Genomic DNA, 19300 nt, shown 5'->3' on the forward strand with positions numbered 1-19300 from the left:
GGAAGAGCTTTTCTGAAGGGAAATAAACCTTATACTTTCCAGTGCTAGATCACTCTCTGTGTTCTCAGGGAGTCCCCACTAGAGATTACAAATTATTTGGTGCTTAACATACCAGTTTCCTCTCTCATAAGGGAGAGCAAAGAAAGTTTATAAAAAATGAGTAAGTGAATTACTTGAAATGTTATTCCTCACTCAAAAGACACATTCTACTGGTGGATGCACAGAACTGATTCGCAGTTTGAGAGGAAAAGTACATATATATACACTGCTTATAGCCTTGTCTCCAAGTATAAAGCAGAGTGAGATAAATGACAGCAAGATCTGGGCAGATTTGTGGTATGAAACATTTCTCTTTGTAACTGAGTTAAGGCACACCACAAATGATCAGAGGAGAAAGAGAAGTGACTACTGATGGAGATCAGAAGTGCAAGAAACCAAGTATGCCCACAAAACTGAGTGGCTCTGACCTGCATATTCCTTTTGGTGAAGGCTTTGATTATTTCTCTCTGGATCTAGCTGACAAAGCTCGACAGCCTAACTGAGCAGTGTTTTTGCACCAGTACAGCAAGAATATCTGCTCTGCTGCTTCTTCTCTTGTGCTTGAACTCCATTGTCCTCCTTTTATTCTTCTATGCTGCTTGTAGTTTTAAATCAAACTCCAGAACCCCAAGCTCTCTGTATAGTCTCCAGTGTTGCTGTAATACAAACAGAAACTGGTCAACCATTTCGATTTGCTCTTGTGTTAGCCATATAATGGAAAGTGCTTCCAAATACACACTGCTTCCCCCCTCCTAATCAGTCTTACAATCGATACTGTCCTACTTTCAATTAAAATACCACCACAACAGATACATCTATATGGCGCTTAGATTGCCACAACAGAAAATCTATTACTTTGAATACAGAAGCTGGCCAAAATGATTGAATTCCTGAGGCAACAGAACGATACTGGTGATTTTATTCAGCACATGTCCAATATGATTTTCCATTCGGAATCCACATTTTTTAATGCTTTTCTATACCATTCTTAACATTACCTTCAGCTTTTATGGAGTCCCTTAGAAAGTTGTTTTTTTCAATTTGTTTACCAGAAAACTTAAATTTCAATGATTAAATAATAGGACATTTATATACATCAGTGGGTTTTCTCAGATACTGGGCTCTAAGTACATACAATGTCTATTGAGTGAAAATAAAAAAGAAAAATTCCAGTCATGCAAATCATCTTACAAACCGTTATCCATTTGACTTGAAAATTTTTACTCTGTTACTGGCATATAATTTCAAAACTAAACAAATAAAATTTTAAGGTTGCTTTGTCCATTTCCACTCATTTGTTTTGCTGTTTTGAAGAACTGACAGGCCACATGCTACTGCAGAAGGTACCGGCAGGGTAATCATTGTTCTGCTACCACCGACCAACCCCTCTGAGCCCTGGCATGGATGTGTTTTCAAAAACCACCTAACCTTCAGCTAACTGCACTGGTTTATTTCTGAACAGCACATCACAATATCAGCACAGAGAGCACATTGTAACCGGTTGGGTGATTCCACTTAATAATTTTTCAACACTAGGACCTTTCAGCATTTAAATTCTGATTTCATTTATGAATTAAAGGTCATATATAGAGCACAAATGAGGTCTAAATTTAGTCACAGCAGACCACAGTTCCACATAAAGACAAATCTTCAAGTTATGTTGACCTGCTAGGAGACAAAGATAAACAGCACAGCAAACATGTACCTGCAATGCACTGCTTCCCTATTAAATATTAACTGTTTCATTTACATTTAAATGAACTGAGCAGTAATGGATAGACTTTCCAGTACTGCTGTTTGGTGCTGCTGTCATGGAAAGAAGCTGAAGACAATGTGGGCTGTATGGGGGCAAATGACGCAATCTCAGCATCCGCTCAAGTGACTTCAATGATGACCATTCTCCAGTCTTGAAATATAATCCTACACAGCATTTTTTTTCTCTCCCTCTGTAAACACATCTGTTCATAAATAACTTAGATGTCTCCTTGACATTCATGGTATGTAACTGAAGCTGAAGTAGAAAAGGATGGGCGGTGTACAGCACTGAGGAGATGTCACAGTACTTTTGTTCAGCATTTTTGTCAAGTGCAGGTTGCTAACATCAGCCATCAGAGACGGGTGGGGTGACCCACCCATATTTTTCATGGGTCTTCACCAAACTCTTAAATGTTGCTTCAGCTTCCTTTCGACTGAATGACTTTTTTGATTTGCCAGCTTTTCTGCAGATACGGCCCTGCGCCAAACACAAAGAGAAAACCTTCATTAGAGATGTGAACGCGCATCTGGAAACCACAGCTTAACTTTTCAATGCATCAGCCCGAGAGACATTCACTTACGGGTACCAGCAAGCACAGTTCCCCAACTTGAGCAGACAAATGGATTATTAGAGATGATTTAAAATGATATTCAGTGAAGGGGTAAAAAGAAGGAAAAAAAAAAAAAAGGCATCTGCCGGGCTGTTTCCTCCCGGCGAGCCCCTGCGCTGGCACGCTGCCCTGCTTACAGCAACCCGCGGCCGCCGCTGCGGCCGTGCCTTGGGGCTCGCCTCCCTCTCGGCTGCACCGGGACCTCCAGCATTCCGTGCTTGGCGGGAGGACCCTCATGCCCACCCCTGCCACCCCTCCTGCCCAGCCGGGGGCAGCCCTGGCGGACAGACTGCCCGGGCACGGCTGCTCTCAGCGCTGCCCCTGCCTCACCCCCGCTGCCACCGCGGAATCACATCCATCCCACGGAATCACATCCATCCCGCGGAACATACTCCGCTCCTCTTCCTCCGACCTGACCCGTGAGAAATGAACAGCTCCGCCTTTTTTAAAACGAGTGCCTTAAACCAACTTGCTTCCATCTTAAATCAAAAGTTCTAATTTGTTTATTACACCTTCATGCCAAGTTTGATAACAAATGAAAATATACCCACTTGCATATACTGCATTTTTATTACTCTGCAATTAGATATTACCTCTAACTGCACAGTCGTATAAAATTCAAATCCTTGTTTGGCGGTAGAGAGACTTTTACTGAGTTAACAATAGCTTACCTTATTTTTCACATTGGTCTGTGTCAATTACCAACCAACAGAGACAGAAGAAAGAAATACAGCTACAGATTAATACCACTCTGCAACAATTAATACCTTTAAAAAATGAATAAAATAAAATACATATCTTTATAAAGTATTTATGCCTACTGGATTTGTTACAAAATAGAAGTTTATTGAAGTCACTAATCTAGTAATTTTAGTAATTGTTTGATAGATAGCATGAAAGCCTTTTTAATAAATGGTATTTGATGAGCAGATACCATATTACAGTATTACAATTATTAAGAACAAAGTTAGTATGTTCTCATTCTTTTCTGTTCAAGTCAGTATGTTGTCATTCTTTTCTGCTCTTTAGCTCAAAAATCATCTTTTGCTTCCCTGATTTTAGTGTCAATTTTGAATTCAACCCAAAAACTGGCATTGGCAATAGCATGCAACAAATACTGAGAAAATAGTCAGCTATATGGAGGGAAAAAAAAGGGTGAAAATGGGAAAAAAGAAAACAAAATCTGCCCTCAGAATATCACATTTACTTTTATAGACTAAAAAGAGTGCGATTAGTCTGCAGCATGGACAAACAATTTCTTACTAGAAAGCTGTCACTATATTGCAGAGGCTCTTTTGTGTTCAGCACTGCTCCTGTTATAGCAAAACTATGCACACATGAAAGAAAAAAGCAGTTTCCTACTCCTGCTTTAACAAATCATTTTTTGGTGCAGTTTGAGTTCTCTCTCAGAGCATACTTTAACCAGAGATTATGAACACCCTCCAATTCCCACCTCAACTTATTCACAGTCAGTTTATACCCATTTGGTTTTCCTCAAAACAGCTATTTTACCTGTCGATGTTTTTCGTTGCCTTTCTCCCTGGCTGCCATTTACAGGCTAGAAATGTATTTCCTGTTTAAATACCCCTTGATAGAGCAAACAGCAAGACACCTTCTACATCTCACAGATTTAGCAATTAATATGTCCCAAATAAGGATGATCAGAATGGATTTCAATTGAGCCCCAATCATAAATTTTCTTAGAAAATGCTCATTTTTAGCTGTGACAGATGGAATAATTAAATAAAGCTGGGTAACATATTTTTAAACTTGTATTGAATAATTATCATACATAATTATATCATATATAATTATCAATCATAATTATTCTGCAGGAGTATTTTTGTTGTTACAAAACATTTTGTATTTTCTTCCTAATCTGAGGTTTTGTTGGAATCACACTTAGAGAAACACAGAGAAAGATAAAACAAGGTGCAACAGTAGATTAAATCAGCACAGAAAATGCTGTCCTCAAAATCTCACCGATGAAATACTTTCAAAAGGAAATATAAACTTACTCTGCTACTTAATTTCTGGATTAGATCCATTTGCCATCTCCTGTGTTTTGCACATTATTTTTTATATTTTAAGGCTTTGATACCTTTCGGAATTATATGCATAGTACCTAGGACAGTATGATTCACATCTTCCCCAGCTTTAACAAAGTATTAATACTAAGCTGTACCTAGAAATAGGATCTTTGCATTGCGAACAGCTCATGTTTGGTGCTGACTATGTACGGCTTTCAAAGCAGAAAAGTAAGAATCCTCTGGTGCTGTAATGATGTGGTAAATATCATCACATCACGTAAAATGTTACTGGAGCCATATCAGATGAAAGGAGCATCATTTCATGAGTTTATTCTGAAAGCTTTCTGTTATTAATGCAACGGATCATTAAATCCACTTCCACTCTGGTACCATATGCAGGTTGTACTGTGAACTGCATCATCAAAGACCAGCTAATTCTAGCCCGCTGTAGTCCATGTATTTCTACGCTTATACAGAAACTATGGGTGGTATGGTCAGCACTGTCTCTTATTAACCAATATCCTGTCAGCTGTATATAATTTGGATAAAATTTAACCTCCTGGATTGCAAGTTTCCCTATTTGGTGCCTCAAGTAAACCTGGGGTAAAAAGAAAGAAGGCTGGAATTTCAGCTGACAGAGTTCAGATGCTTTCAAGCCTATACTTAGGTGGTATCTACTGTCTTACTGAGTTTTAGCTTTTTGCCATTCCCAGAAAACTCTTCCCAAGTTTAAGAAAAAAATGTAATTTTGGACACAATTACAGAAGAAAGTGTCAAACATGTTACCAGGCACCACTACCAGCCCTGACTACAGTTTATTTTCAGCCTGCTACTTAAACATGCAGTCATTTTAACTCTGGACAGGAGCCTGTGAGCTGCTGCATTCTGTAAACATGATAGTGATGGTAAATACAGTATGTAAATATGTGCTGTCCACAGCTCTGCTGCACACAACTGCATTTTGACCAATCCCCAAACTACATGCGTCACTACTGCCAGGGTAAGGAATACAGATCATTAGCATTGCCGATGTTTTGATGTGTCCAGCACCACATCAAGGAAAGATATCAAACTGATATCTGAACAAGATCAAAACATTCCACAAGAGGTTAAAAACAACAGAGAAAGCCCAAGAAAGCCTTTCATAAAGATATCAGTGTTGACTTCAGCTCTGAGAAGTCACACCAGGAGCTTATTTAAATACTTGCAATACTTTCAGACACTCACGGAGTGTCTTTCATAAAGGGATAACTGAAAACCTAATTAAAGAGTTGGAGAGAACGTTTCAGATTTTGCCATCTGCTGTGACTTCATGTACTTATCAAGATATAATTTTAACAAGCTAGAAACATATGAAAGGTGAAAGCAATGCCACAGCACCCAACTGGTTTTTGCAGCCGTGTTGAAGCGCAGGGGGACGTGTGCTGCACTCAGCCTCCTCCCTCGCTCGTGCTCCTGCTGCGCCCAGCCAGCGCGGCACAGCGAGCAATCCCCTGCCGCTCATCCAGGCTTTGCCCGAACTAATGAGCTTGCACAAACAGCTGATAAGCATCCAGTCTCTAACCCTGATGATGGCGGGCAGAAAGACCTCCTGGAACACGAGCTGCTGTGGGCATCCTTCTCAGGATCCTGGCTGAACCGAGGGACCAACCACTCCCTCCTGCCACGTTCAGCAAAATACCCAAGGTGAATCTCATGTATGATTTGTCCCCCTTTCTTGGTGTCAGTTGCAATAGAGATCATTTTCTTTGGTTTGGATTTAGCATGAGAATAATGTTGATAACACCCTGATGTTTTAGCTGATGCTGAGCAATGCTCACACTAAGCCAAGGATTTTTCACAGTGCCTTGTGCTCTACCAGTGAGCAGGTGCACAAGAAGCCAAGAGGGAATATGGCCAGAATAGCGAGCTGAACTGGCCAAAGGGATGTTCCACACCACAGAACATCATGCCCAGTATATTAACAGGGGACAGTTGGCTGGGAGGGGCTAGTCACTGCTTGGGGACAGGGCTGGGCATCTGTCAGTGGGTGGTGAGTAATGTTATTGTGCAGCACTTGGTCTTCTTGTGCTTTTTTGTCTCTCTCTCTCTTTGTAATTACAGTTGGGGTTTTTGTTGTTATTATTATAATTATTAGTATTGTATTTTACTTAGTTTCAATTATCAAACTTCTTATGTCAACCCACAAGTTTTTACTTTTTTTTCTGATTCTCCTCCCCAGCCAGCCAGAGGATGAGGTGAGAGAGTGACTGTGTAGAATTTGGTTGGCAGCTGAGGTTAGACCATGACACATTCACATCTATGGACCTCTGTGGGCAAATCTGGGAGCTTTTCTACTTCCAAGTGATGCCACAGTAGTCTCTGTGAACACATCTCCCCTTCATAATGCTGTGACACTGAAGTGCACCCTCAAAAATACTCAACAACTATTAGCTCTTCAAAATGCGTCAGTACCGCTATCAGCAATGTGCCATGTCGATTCTTCCCCAGCATCGCCAGATCAAAGTTCAAAGAAAGAGTTAAGTCCTGTACAGAATCCAAATATGAAGCCTGAAACTCTTGAGACCACTATGACCATGGATCTGCCAACACCTGGCCTATGGTGTCATGAAAAGCAGTCTTGATATTTCTTCTGGTCTTTCCAGTCAGGACGGCCTGAAGAGGATTTCTCTGGACAACGTGAGTTCCCTCTCTTGTCAAATCAATGATAGTAGTTCCCAGATCCAAACCCAACAATTTTAGCACAGTTCCAGGTGTGCTTCCATGTGTGTCCTGTTGGCACTCCCTAGAAGGACAGCACTATGTAACGGAGGTCAGCTTTCCACAGGATCATACAATCACCAAAAGTATTGGCTGGAAGGGACCTGTGGTGGTCTCCAAGTCCAGCTTAGACACTTGGAGCTGAACTGCCAACACAGGTCAGCTGTGGCACTGCACAGCCAGCTCCTGAACCCTTCAAGGTTGTAGTCAGTCCTCTCCTGATGCCACTTCCTGCTATATTAGGTTCAAATTTTCAGAGATTTATTGTACTCAGCCATCAGCCCTTACAGGACTGATGTTGCTGTGGAAACAATGTAAGCCCCTGTGGTATGGATCTCTGAGATGTCACAGCAAACCCTTCAGTCACATCCAGACTTTTTTACCTGGACCAGCTAACAAAAAGCTGTGTACATTTCCAGTAGTGCACAGCTAAGAGACTCAGAAGCAGGCAAACCATCACGTTGTTAGCACAGCTCTTAACACAATTTCCTCAGCCCTGTGTACTTTCATTAGTCCTGGCAATGCAAATAACTCTGGGTTGGTCTCCCAAGGGCAAATCATATAGGCCTTCTGCACATGGGGCTAAACTTGGCCCATCCTGTAAGCCAGCATAAGGATACACGGATGGCTACAGTTTCCTTTTCTGCCTCCATCTCTTAACAGATCGCTGTAGCAGGCTCTGCTCACCCATCCCTAGGTAAATGTCAAGAGACAGAAAACAAGCAAAGAGAGAGAAGCACACAAAAGACTACAGGAAGTCACTGTGCCAGACACGGTATCTGTGGCGATCCGCCCATGGACAGGAATGATCCACAGGGATATGCCCATTTTCCAAGTCTGTTGTCCCAGGCCTCTCCATGGATGACACAAAATCTATGGATTTCCTAAATATTGAAGTATGCTATGAGTTTCTGGTACGTAGCACGTTCCATAATGTGCCAGTGACTAATGGCTTTGGGCCCCAACTGTTCTATGCAAACAAATATTTTCCGATAAGGAACAGAGGTACTCAGTGCTTAAGCCTGAACCAGCCTTATCCTAGAATATTTAAACAAGCTTTCAGAGGAAAATATTTCCACTGGCTTTAGAGAGGCTTTCAAAAGCAGAGCGATGCTAAAGTGAGCTACTGTCATGCTCTCAGTGCACTGATTGCAATGTGTCACAACATCGCTCTTAGAGCGCAATATACACAGTCTCTCCCCCCAATTACATGGTTTATAATTTTTTCCTTCGTGCACTGATGAGGCACAGTTAATCATGTCTCAAAAACTGCACACAACTTATGTTGTATTGTATATGATTATTAGCTATAGCTAAAACAAAGTGGTATAGAACGTGATACAGACAAATACTCAAAATGTTGCAGCAAAAGTGAATTAAAACCGTGAGGTTTTCCTGCAAATGTGTGATTTCCAAAGCAGTACTTCCATGCCTTTTTTTGTCTCCTTTTTAAGAATAATCCATAAAAGAAGTGAAAACTTAGCAAGTTCCAGCATTAAAGCATCCTATAAATTGTGCCTTCTGGGAGCGTAACTGTTCTTTGTCCAGGAAAAAGAAATCTGAGTTCCAGCTGAGTAATTATTTATGCTCATTTGTCTGTGTGCAGCCTGGTGCCAGTAGCTCTTAATCGATACAAACGCTTACAGCCCCAGTCTCTGTCTGACAGCTACAGAGCACTGTGCTGCTCTTCCTCACCTTTCCCTAAGTCAGCACTGAGCTGGCAGCACAATCTCAGCACAGATGTGGGTTAAGAAACTCCCTCCCTGCATTTTACGGGTGGGACAAACTCTGTGCTGGCAAAAGAATAAGAAAATTTCTTACTCTCACTGGCCACATTTCTGGTGTCTCAAGCATTTCCAGGTATGACAACACGGTGGGCTTCTGTCAAAAGAGACAATCCCTGTCCCCTGCCACCAGAAGGGTAGCGGTTAGTCTAGGTGACAGAGGGATGTTTTCTTTGCAATGTATTCTCAGTCTTTTGCTGAGCTCCCTGGACTACCTCTCTGTGGAATCAGGCACTGGCAGAGTTCCTGAGGACCACTCCATGTGAAAGACTGGGAACATGACAACAACTCTTTGCATAAGCCCACAGGTCCTCCACATCAGGAACCTGAAGCTACCCAAGTCAAACACAGTCACGGGTGTGAACCCAACCAAAGCAAAGCCAACCATCCTTTGTGACAGGCTGTAAAGACAAAGGCACCACAACAATGTCTATCTTCACATTTCCCTAAGTTTTACAATGCTAAAACAAAAACAGGAACAAAACAGTAGTAAAAAGCAGGCTGCCTCTGGGAACATCTAGTCGAGTTAAACCCAAATTTAGTAAGATCAGAGTCACAAGTGGATGTGCTATCCCACTGCTATTTATATGAACGTGCCAATCTCTTGACTGCAGTATGTTTCATACTGATGCACATGGACATCTACTCAGAGAGCCCTCACTTCTGAGTGCTTTAAGCACATGTCCTCAAATGACCTTTGGGAAGACAGTTGTCTGTACTTTACATGTGGGAAAGAGGAATACAGTGAAGTTATATGACTAGCCCATGACTGCACCTGAAGTCAGTGGCAAAACCTGGAAGCTAAACTTGGATCAGCTCTTCTCAGGCTAAGTGCTCAAACTGTGAAACAACCTCCTCCCGTAAATAATTATAGAACACTTCAATGCCAGGTATATTTTAATGGAAATAATACTGTCAAATTTACAGAAAATGTAATAATTATAGAAATTCACAGAAAATTTTAAAAACTAATAAGATCAATTTTTTTTGTTTCACAATGCTTTTGGTTTTTTCATGGGCATGTACTATGGGAACGAGCCCTATATACTGCAGCTGGGGGCTTGCTACCATTTGTAACACAAGCCTAGAAATGGGAGAAATACCTCATCATTCCACAGCTTATAAAGCCTGACTATGACAAGCATCTGAGCTCCAGGCCATTTCATAACGCAGGCTTATGTCTTCCTTCCTCGGGTTTATTTTCACTCGTCTTTGAATGCAGGTTTGGGATTATAACTGACTTGTAACTCTATCAAGGAGTCACTGCAGAAGTTCCATGGGTTTTGGAGAGCCTGCGCAGCAAAAGGATTAAATCAATGAGGATCATCAATTTTAACAAGGAAAACGCACAATATCGTGAAGCAGATAAAAAGACATTTTCCAAGGACAGACTCTGCACGTGCATGAGGCAGGCACACATCTGCCACATATGGCTGGGGACAGGTACAGCTGATGTGTCCTTCCTCAGTGTGACTTTTAATGAGAATGGGGCGAATCAGACTGGCACCTTGATCCTGTTTCAGAAGAGCAATCACCTGAACATCTGAAGTGCAGTGCCCACTTACCTGTTCCGTGCAGACTGGACTACAGATTCATTCTCATCAAAGCACACCTACGCTTCTTCCTAGCTCAGGCTCTTTCAATTCCCAGGGCAGTGCTCATTTCACTGCAAGCCAGGTTAGGTAACAGTATCACGTCCTTCCTGTAAGGCTTGTCCTGAGACTTCCAGGATCTACTCTGTTACTGCTGTTTCCAGATGGAGTTAAACACTATAGAGCGCTCAGCACCCTCCAGAAATGACCTATGGAGTACAACTCAGACCAGACCCTGCACTTCCAAAAAATAGAGTGATGTCCAAGAGAAACCTGCTATTCCACTTACAAGTATGACAACTGGATCCTGTGCACCTAACAACTAAGAAACATTCTGAGCCATTCAGCCAGCATAACTACCACAGCATCTTCTCTCTGTTTAACTGCAGAGGAATTGCACCCAGCAATCCTCCCACTGCCCATCTCCCTTTGCAATGAACGTCAGCATTACCTTTCTTGGCATTTACAGGAGAAAACTGGAAACTGCATGTGAAGGACTGAATACGTCAAGGAAAAGAAGAGCCCTTCACTGACTGCCGCCAGTCCAAAGGAGCTTAGAGGGGAAAAAGAAACGCAGCAAATATTATGTTACCTAACCACTGTCCCACTTGGTGAGAGCAGATGCCCACAGGGGGACATGCCTCAGATCATGCCTGGCAATCAGACTCCTGAGATACGAGGAGCTGAACTACTGTGGAGTTACAAATCTTCAATCTGGAAGTATCTGGCCATGCATGGAAATCCCTGGGCATTGTGTGGATGCTAGAAAAGCTGCATATTTTCAAGGCTAGCCTGTAAAAGGAAGAGTAAATCCTCCTCACAATAGAAAGTGGGTTATTGAGGTTACTCCTTCAGGACATCACCCTTTGTGACTAGGCTTTCTGCATTTGAAAAAATACAATTTTCAATAAAGTATCTGACAAAGCACCCCAATGCTTCATGGTTCCCTCTGCCTGAACACTTACACTAAAGAAAATGAACACTTATATGATTCAGGGAAGAAGAATCTTGCTCTTTTCAGCAAATTCAATTTTCTCACAAAATCCAAAGCCACAATTCTTTCAAATTCGTATTTAGGAGATCAGCTAATTACTTCTCCCTCCATAAAAGCATGTTTTAAAATTAGTAATTTAGTTCAATTTAGGGATTTAGTTTATTTGATGACTATTTTAACAGTAAGGAGGACAGTTGAAAGTATTTTAAAATTTTCATTTTTATGCTTTGAAGAAGAAAAATGGAGATTATGTTCCCTCTGCTTTTTAAAAGAATTAAACCAACCTCCTATTTCAATGAGTTGGAATCCCTGTGTCTTCATTCCTCTCAGTAGAATACATTTGCATAATAATAGTGGATGGTCAGAACAGCAATATATCAGAGTACACATGAACAATTATTTTTTCCAGCCCGTTCATCAGGCCCAGCATCTCAATACACATGATCTCACTTAAACTTCAGCTTGACAATCCTAGGTTTCTCAAATGAAATAAAAGAGACATCTTAGAAGGCAAAAAAGATCTGATTTTCCTCTGTAGGCAAACAATATTCTGTTGCCTCTTTGGCCCATCCATGGGTCATAAAAGATACCTTTTCATGGGAAACAAGTCCCCTAACACAGCCTTTCTCTCCTCTGTCATCTTTGTATATGAGTCGATGTGTTTTTCACCCATGGACCTAAAGCAACATTTCCTCCCTTGAGAATAACCATCATCACTTGCTCAGGCAATCAAAAGCAAAAAGCAAAGTGGTTCTATTTTTTAAGGCCCTAATAGGATACAATGACTCCAAATAATTCAGAGACCACTGTGTCCTCTGTACATTTCTGCAGCCTTTGAGATTAGCTGATTTATTCATGGCTACACTCCTCAAACCCAGCATCTGGAGTATGAAAACCCATGGATTTGCAATCAATTTCTGCTATACATATTTGAAAGACCTGGAGTCTGCTGACCTCCTGGACACCGTGCAAGTCCCATCTGCTTTCTGCTCGCCCACACTTTTGTTTGAAAGGATGAAGAGGGAGTAATTTAGACTATGATTAACAGCTACCTTCTGTAGCTGTTTTTCATAGAACAAGCCCATTTCTGCTGTTTCAATCTGGTAAAAGTCAGCTAGGATATTTGAATCTCTAAAATGGAAAGATAAATCCATTCAATAGTCATACAAGGCACACAGCATTTGAAGCAAACGAACAGGGTTCCACTGAGGTATTTATAATGTTACAATGTGAGGGATCAAAGTACCAGACACCAACAACTTTTATTTGAATTCAGGAACTTTTCCGAGACAAAATCAAAGCTTAACTACAAACTATATTTTGATTTTTATTTACATCATTATATAGAAGCCCACAACAGCAATACTCAAAATTAGGGGTTCCCTGTTCCTACTGCAATATGTCCTGGCAAAATTTTTATGTTTCTTCTATTCCCTGCAGGAATCCTGGAAAAATTTTTATGCTCCTCCTATTCACTGGAAGAATAAGGGAGTATTTCCCTCAAAACAAAGACCTTTTTTTCATGACAATCTGCAGAGCTGACAGCTACCTGACAGCTGCCTTTGGCCGGCTGTCCCCAGCGTCCATGGAGAGAACACAGGACTTGTAAAAAAGAGGACAAGGCATCTACTGGTCAGCACTACTGCAAGCTTATGTCCAAAGTCCCCAAGGCATCAGGTGCAGCTCTGTTTGTTGCTCTCAAAAAAAGAAAAAAAAATCCTGATGCATTATTTGGATGCTGGTATATATAGCTTTGTCCTCTTTTAAATGTCCATCAAACCACCAGCAAATCATTCTGTCCAGTGAGAAACAATACATATATTGGACAACACAAAAACCTCTCCTATTTTTGGACAAAGTCAGCTCCTTTTCCTTTGGGATCACATCATCTACTACATTTTCAAATGAGAGAGACAACTGCTCCTTGAAACATGGGCACTGGTGTCATCCATGTGCGTTGTCACACAAGGAGAGCCATGATGAACCTTCCGTCATGACATCCCTCTCCTTCAACTGGTGCCATTCCCCCTTCCTTCCTTTCTCCAATTATTGATATAATTGTGACAATGACACCATTATCTGGGAGTGGAGAGCAACTAATGTTTAAACCTCTCTCTGAAATTATCAATAAGTCATTTTAAAGGGCTAAGAAGGAGTAACACTCCAAGGGCCACTCCCACGGCCTGGACAGACACAGAGAGACAGAAAAGGGAAGCTCTGCCTAGACAGACATGTCAAACAGTTGCCTCCAGGATGATAAACAACCGGTATTTAAATTACTTCATTAGCATGACCCCACCTCCTTGGCTGGCACCCTGGCTCTGCAGCGGCTCACGGCAACTCTGTCGCCAGTTCAGCAGGGCCAAGCTCTTGCCTGTGATGCCAGGAGCTAGCAAGCAGCTGACTGTGCAGGAAGCAAGTACAAAGTCATCCCTTTAGAAGCAAGGCTACAGTTGAGTTAAGGACAACACCAAGTTTTTTAAAATAGGATTCTGGATCCCAGACAGATAAACAGTCTTCGGCCTTTGATGTACTGAGAATTCCCCTCAAGATACTGACTAGAGCTGTGTGAATAATTGATTTTCTCAGCTGAATAGCTGAAGCAACCAACCAAACAAACCCCAACTTGTTTGGTAATTAACATTTTTTCCTTGAAAACTGAGGGAAAAAAACCCTTAAATTTGGGACTGCTGAATTGTTATATTCAAACAAAAGTCATCGCTCTTCCATTTTAAACACTTTTATTTACAGACAAAAAATATCTAAAAATACAACGCTAGATTCACAATAGGAAGCTAGGGTGGGCATCCTGTAAGGTAGGGCACCTCTCAAGCAAGGTCACCTGAAGTGTATGGTTCCTGCTTGGTGAAATCTAGAGAAACAGCCCCCCTGCTTTAAAATCCAAGCCCTGGGAGACATGCTCAGGTTTGGGAACTTGGACACAGGTTTCCCCACATACAATGGCAATGCTGAAAAGTAACAGGGAAGTGCTAACTCTTAATTTCTCAGTTGCACGTTTAAGTCTCCGTACAGACTCAACTCCTGAGTGACATCCCATGAGATGTCAGAATGACTTATCTCCATTTCTCTTCTACTCTGCTAAAATGTCTGTGAAATCTATGAAAAAAAATCTGAGTTTGTCAAGAATCTTAACTGCCTGAAAATATATTTTCCATGTTAATTTTATCTGCTCTTGGATCACTTTGTCAAAAACCAGAAGGTCACACACACTCACAGTTACTATCAGCTCTACCAGCAGACCAAGAAGTGCTGCTTCTCTCTGAAGAACCAGCAGAGAATGACAGTGCCACAGTTGGCTCAGCAAAATGGGACTGACGAAAAATATCTCATGGAATGAGCCACCTTCGTTCTATCCCTTGAATTGCCCCAAGGAGGAAGGTGTGCCAGCAGAACATTCAGCCCTGCCCACTCACACTGGCGCCTGTGCCAGCCAGGCGCACTCTTGGATGCGTCACAGGCTGGAGTATTCGCGGTGATTTCATGCTACATCATGGTGCTGGGAACCAGTGACATTTCTCTGGAAGGTCCCTTTGACTCACTGGTGGCGGCAGTGCCCCATCTCCCCCTCAGCCTGATGGCTGCTGCCATTTGCTCAGGCAGGTTCATTCTGAGGTGATGGAGAATGACCCTCACCCTTCCAGCCTTGCTGATGAACAGCATCTTGAATATTTCATGCTATTGCAGGTTGCAGGCTGCTTACAGAAATTACACAATTAACCTGCCGACAGCCATGGCTCTTTGTTCGGGATGGCTCCTTGCAGGCACCAAGACTGCCCATGGCATGGCAGGAGTCACCCAAACCTGGCCACGCAGCGTTGGGGAATGCAGCACCTCAGCCCTCGAAGCTCCGTCAGCTCCGTTTTTAGTTTTAAAAACCAAATGGTCAAAAGTAGATCACCTGTAAAATGAAACGGGGATAGGGGAGTGCCAGTCGTATTTTGAGCCCTATTATGCAATGGAGTGGGGATTACATAACGAGAGGAGTGCAATTACAGAAACGTGGCTCCCATGACACAGAGCCCAGCTACAGTGACAGGCTGGCAAACCCATCACAGGCAACATCTCTCTAACCCAGAAAACAAATTTATTGACCATACTGCCTAATAACCTTTCCACTTGGAATGAACAATCTGAGAGATTGAAACGTGCCATGTTATATCTATTTAACTACTAAGTTACTGTCAGCAGTTTATTTCTGCCTTTTTTTTAATCCCAGTTCTCTTTCTGTTGCAATTGACTTTGCAAACTTCTGGAAGAATGTTATTGAAACTGTTGCTTTTTAAATGTGTTTATTAACGATGCACACATAAACATCGTCTGGTAATCAAAAATTGCTACTACTTTCTCGAAATCTCTTAAGTGGTTTAGGGAAGAAAATTGTCAGATTATATAGCTGAGAATTTATTACTAATAAAACAATTCAGTGATTCTCTTCACTGAGCCATTTTATGATCCCAGTAAGTATTCATTTAACTCCTTTAAAATTCAACACTGCAGAAAGAGGCTGAATTGTTACAAAATGAGAGAATTTAGGATTGTCCTTCTAACAAATAACAAGAACTATGACCTCTCTAAAAAGAGACATGTTAACAAAGAGTGAGATGCAGCAAGGGCAGTTACAGAACTTCAACGTACCCCAGGCTCCCTGTTAATTAATTTTTTTTTTTTCCCTGGTAGATGTTTTTTTATATTCCAAGGTGACCTAGGAAACTTGACCTCTTGAAATGAAGTGCAGAGAAAAATACTATCTGACTTTAAAAAGGAGCAGTAGACCCAAATGTTAAAAGGAGGAAAAGCCACTTACAAAAGAGCCTGTTGAAAAATCAAAATTAATTTTCAGTCTTAAGAAAAAACAAGCCTTTACTTCTGCTCAGGCAAGCAGTTCCATAGATGCAAACAGGAGTAACCTCATTTGTAAGCAAATAACAAGTATGTTATTATTTACTCTTTCCCCATCTCCTTGCCAAGATACAAATTTAAGAAGTTGCTTAGTATCATTTACTGACAGACACGGAGCTGTGCATGTCCCCCGAGTTCAAGGGCATTCACGAACAGGAAAACCACCCCGTCAGAGCCATGTGTGTATTGGCCACTATAATAACCATAAAGAGGTACTGCCTATCAGGACTATTTGCTCATTTATTAAAAACGGCTTATGAAATACTTCTCTTCTACAGATATTCTGCAGAAGAAAAAGGGGAAAAAAAAAAAAAAAGCAGCATAAAATGCACCGATTCAGGTCAGACAAGATCCTCTGCCGGGGGAACCGATCACCTCCTTCGAAGAGAAGAGTTGGCAGGAACCGTCTGGCTGCTGCAGCTGCAGTACCTAGCCCAAATTACTTGTTCTTTCCGGGCCGGACGATTTGAAACCTGCACAAGTTTGCCAGCAGCTTGTGCTGCTCGGGCAGCGATTCCCGGTGTGACCCCGCGACACACCTCAGCGCGGTGGTGTGCCAAGCCCCAAAGCCGGGGTCGCCCCTTGTCCCCGGAGGGATGCTATGTGGGACAGCACAGACAAAGACCTGGGGGCAGCAGCTCCAGCGTCGCGCCCTCCGCCAGCGGCAGCACTGCACGCAAGAGACCAGCGAGTATGGCCGACTGGTTGGTGAAGGGCAGGAGACTCCAGTCCCAAACCCCACTGGAGCCCGGAGAGCCGCCTTTTGCTGTGGGGCGAAGGATGTGCCCATCAGGGGTAATGGGCACGGTATCTTGGTGTGCCACAGGCGGCAGAGCCAAGCATAGGGACAAAAGCCTGACGGGAGGACACGATGGATGCATGTGCTCCTCGTCCCTCCAAGCTGCCCCGCACCTCTCCCGCACCTGCCCGAGAAGGGACCCCGGAGCCAAACACGTGTGTCCCTGCCTTCGCCCCACCGGTGACACCAGGTCCTCGGGGAGACCGGGCCTGGCCGCGGTCAGCCGAGGGCTGGTCGCCTTTGGGGTTCCCACCCGAACACCGCTCGGACCCGCACCCCGAGCCATGGATGCGTGTGCTCCTCCCCGAGCAGGGAGCCCTACCTGCCCCTTGACCAGGCTGGCGGCGAACTGCCTCATGACGGCCTCCACGGTGTAGGCGCTGGACCAGCCGCGGGGCGTGAGCAGCTCCATGCAGATGGCCCCGCCGTCCAGGACGTAGCCGTTCTCCAGGCGGGGGCTGAGCACCCTCATGAAGGGCGGCGAGAAGGGGAAGTTGTCGGGGAAGGTGAGGTTGAGCAGGATGTACTCCGTGTTGGTCTCCTTCATGTCCTGCCACAGCACCGAGTCCTTGTCCACCTGGTGCAGCTTCACGTTCCAGTCGAAGAGGCTCTCGTCCACCAGCTCCACCGAGATGAAGCGGTCGCTGAGCCGCGCGATGTCCTGCAGCTCCTTCATCAGCCGCCGGGTCCGCACCTGCGTGCAGTGCTGCTGCCGGCCCGCGGGCACCAGCGCCGCCGGCCCCGACCCGCACCCGGGGCCGGAGCCGGGGCCGGGCCGCTGCGCCGCCTCCTTGCCGGCGCCGGGCTCCCTGCCCACCTCCCGCGGCTTCTCCCGGCCGACTCCCGAGCGCGCCTGCTGCGGGAGCTGCTTGGCCGGCTCCGGCGCCTTCTTGTTCTGGTGGCCCCCGGGGCTGCCCTCGCTGCTGCTGCTGCTGCAGCCGCCCCCGGGGGGGCCCTGCGGCTGCGGCTTGTTGCTGCTGTTCTTCTGGTTGCCCCTGCCGCGGAGTGAGGAGCCCTGCTGGCTGCTGCTGCGGTGGTGGTGGTGGTGCTTGGGGTCCTCCGTGTCCCGGCTGTGCAGCCGGATCAGCCCGATTTTCCGCAGGAGAGTGGCCATGTTGAGCGCCGCTCTGCGATCCCTCCCTCCTCTGAGCACCGGTGGGGCTCTAGTGTGGTTATTATCAATTTAAAGCCCGGCTCGGCGGGCTTGCTGTCGGCGGGCGGGCGGCGAAGCCCCTCTCCGCCGGTCCACCGCCGCCGCGGTGCCGGAGGATGTGCGGCCGCCGCTCAAACGCCTCCCCTGCCTAGAGCTGCGTCGGGGAGCATTGCCGCAACGGGGCTGCTCCCGCGGACATCACGGCCCCGCCACCGTGGCCATGATCCCGTGAAAAGGAAGGGGGGGGGGGGAGGGGGAGTGGGAAAGGTAGGACGAAAAAAAAAAAAAAAAAAAAAAAAATCCCCCAGTCGCCCGCACGGGAGAGCCCCCTCCCTCCCCCCGCACAGCAGCGGCGAAACCGCCTGCGCTGCAGATGGCTTCCTCGGCACCTTCGGATCGCGCCCGGCCGAGCCAATCCCCAGCGGCTCCCGGCGGGCCGGGCCCCGCGCCGCTCCGGGCGCCTCCCCCCGGGGCGGGCAGGGGGATCAGAGCCCGCCCGCGCAGCCCCCCTGTGCCCGCGCTCGGCCCTTTGTTCGGGAGAGGGGCCGCCCGCCCGGGCAGCGCCGCCGCAGCCCCGCCGCGCCCCCCGCGCCGCCTGCGTGCCTGGCGGCACCGCCGCTGCGGGGCTCGGCGGGGCGGCGGCCGGCGGGACCGTCCCGTTCCGCTCCGCCCCGCGCTGCGGCAGCGGCCCCGCCGGCCGGGCGGGCCGGGGGCGGTGACGGCGGGGAGGGGCGCCGGGACAGACCCGCGGGTGCGTGGGCAGGTGTTGCACACGTACGTGTGTGTGCGCGCGTGTCGGCGCCCACAGGGCCGGGAAGTGACACCGCGGCAGCTCCGTGCACGTGTGTGTGCACGGACAGAGC

At 45.2% G+C, this 19300-nt stretch overlaps 1 protein-coding gene across 1 annotated transcript; it reads right to left on the reverse strand.

Moving 5' to 3' along the window:
• Positions 1-940: 940 nt before the first annotated feature.
• On the reverse strand, positions 941-19071 carry UBE2QL1 (ubiquitin conjugating enzyme E2 Q family like 1). The gene is made up of 2 exons (XM_039549056.1): positions 17607-19071; positions 941-2272 (listed from the first exon to the last, which is right to left on the reverse strand). The coding sequence occupies exons 1-2, from the start codon at positions 18396-18398 to the stop codon at positions 2141-2143; spliced, it is 924 nt and encodes a 307-aa protein (XP_039404990.1). The 5' UTR covers positions 18399-19071; the 3' UTR covers positions 941-2140.
• Positions 19072-19300: the final 229 nt, after the last annotated feature.

This window comes from Corvus cornix, chromosome 2, assembly GCF_000738735.6.
Source record: "Corvus cornix cornix isolate S_Up_H32 chromosome 2, ASM73873v5, whole genome shotgun sequence".
Lineage (NCBI taxonomy): Eukaryota > Metazoa > Chordata > Aves > Passeriformes > Corvidae > Corvus > Corvus cornix.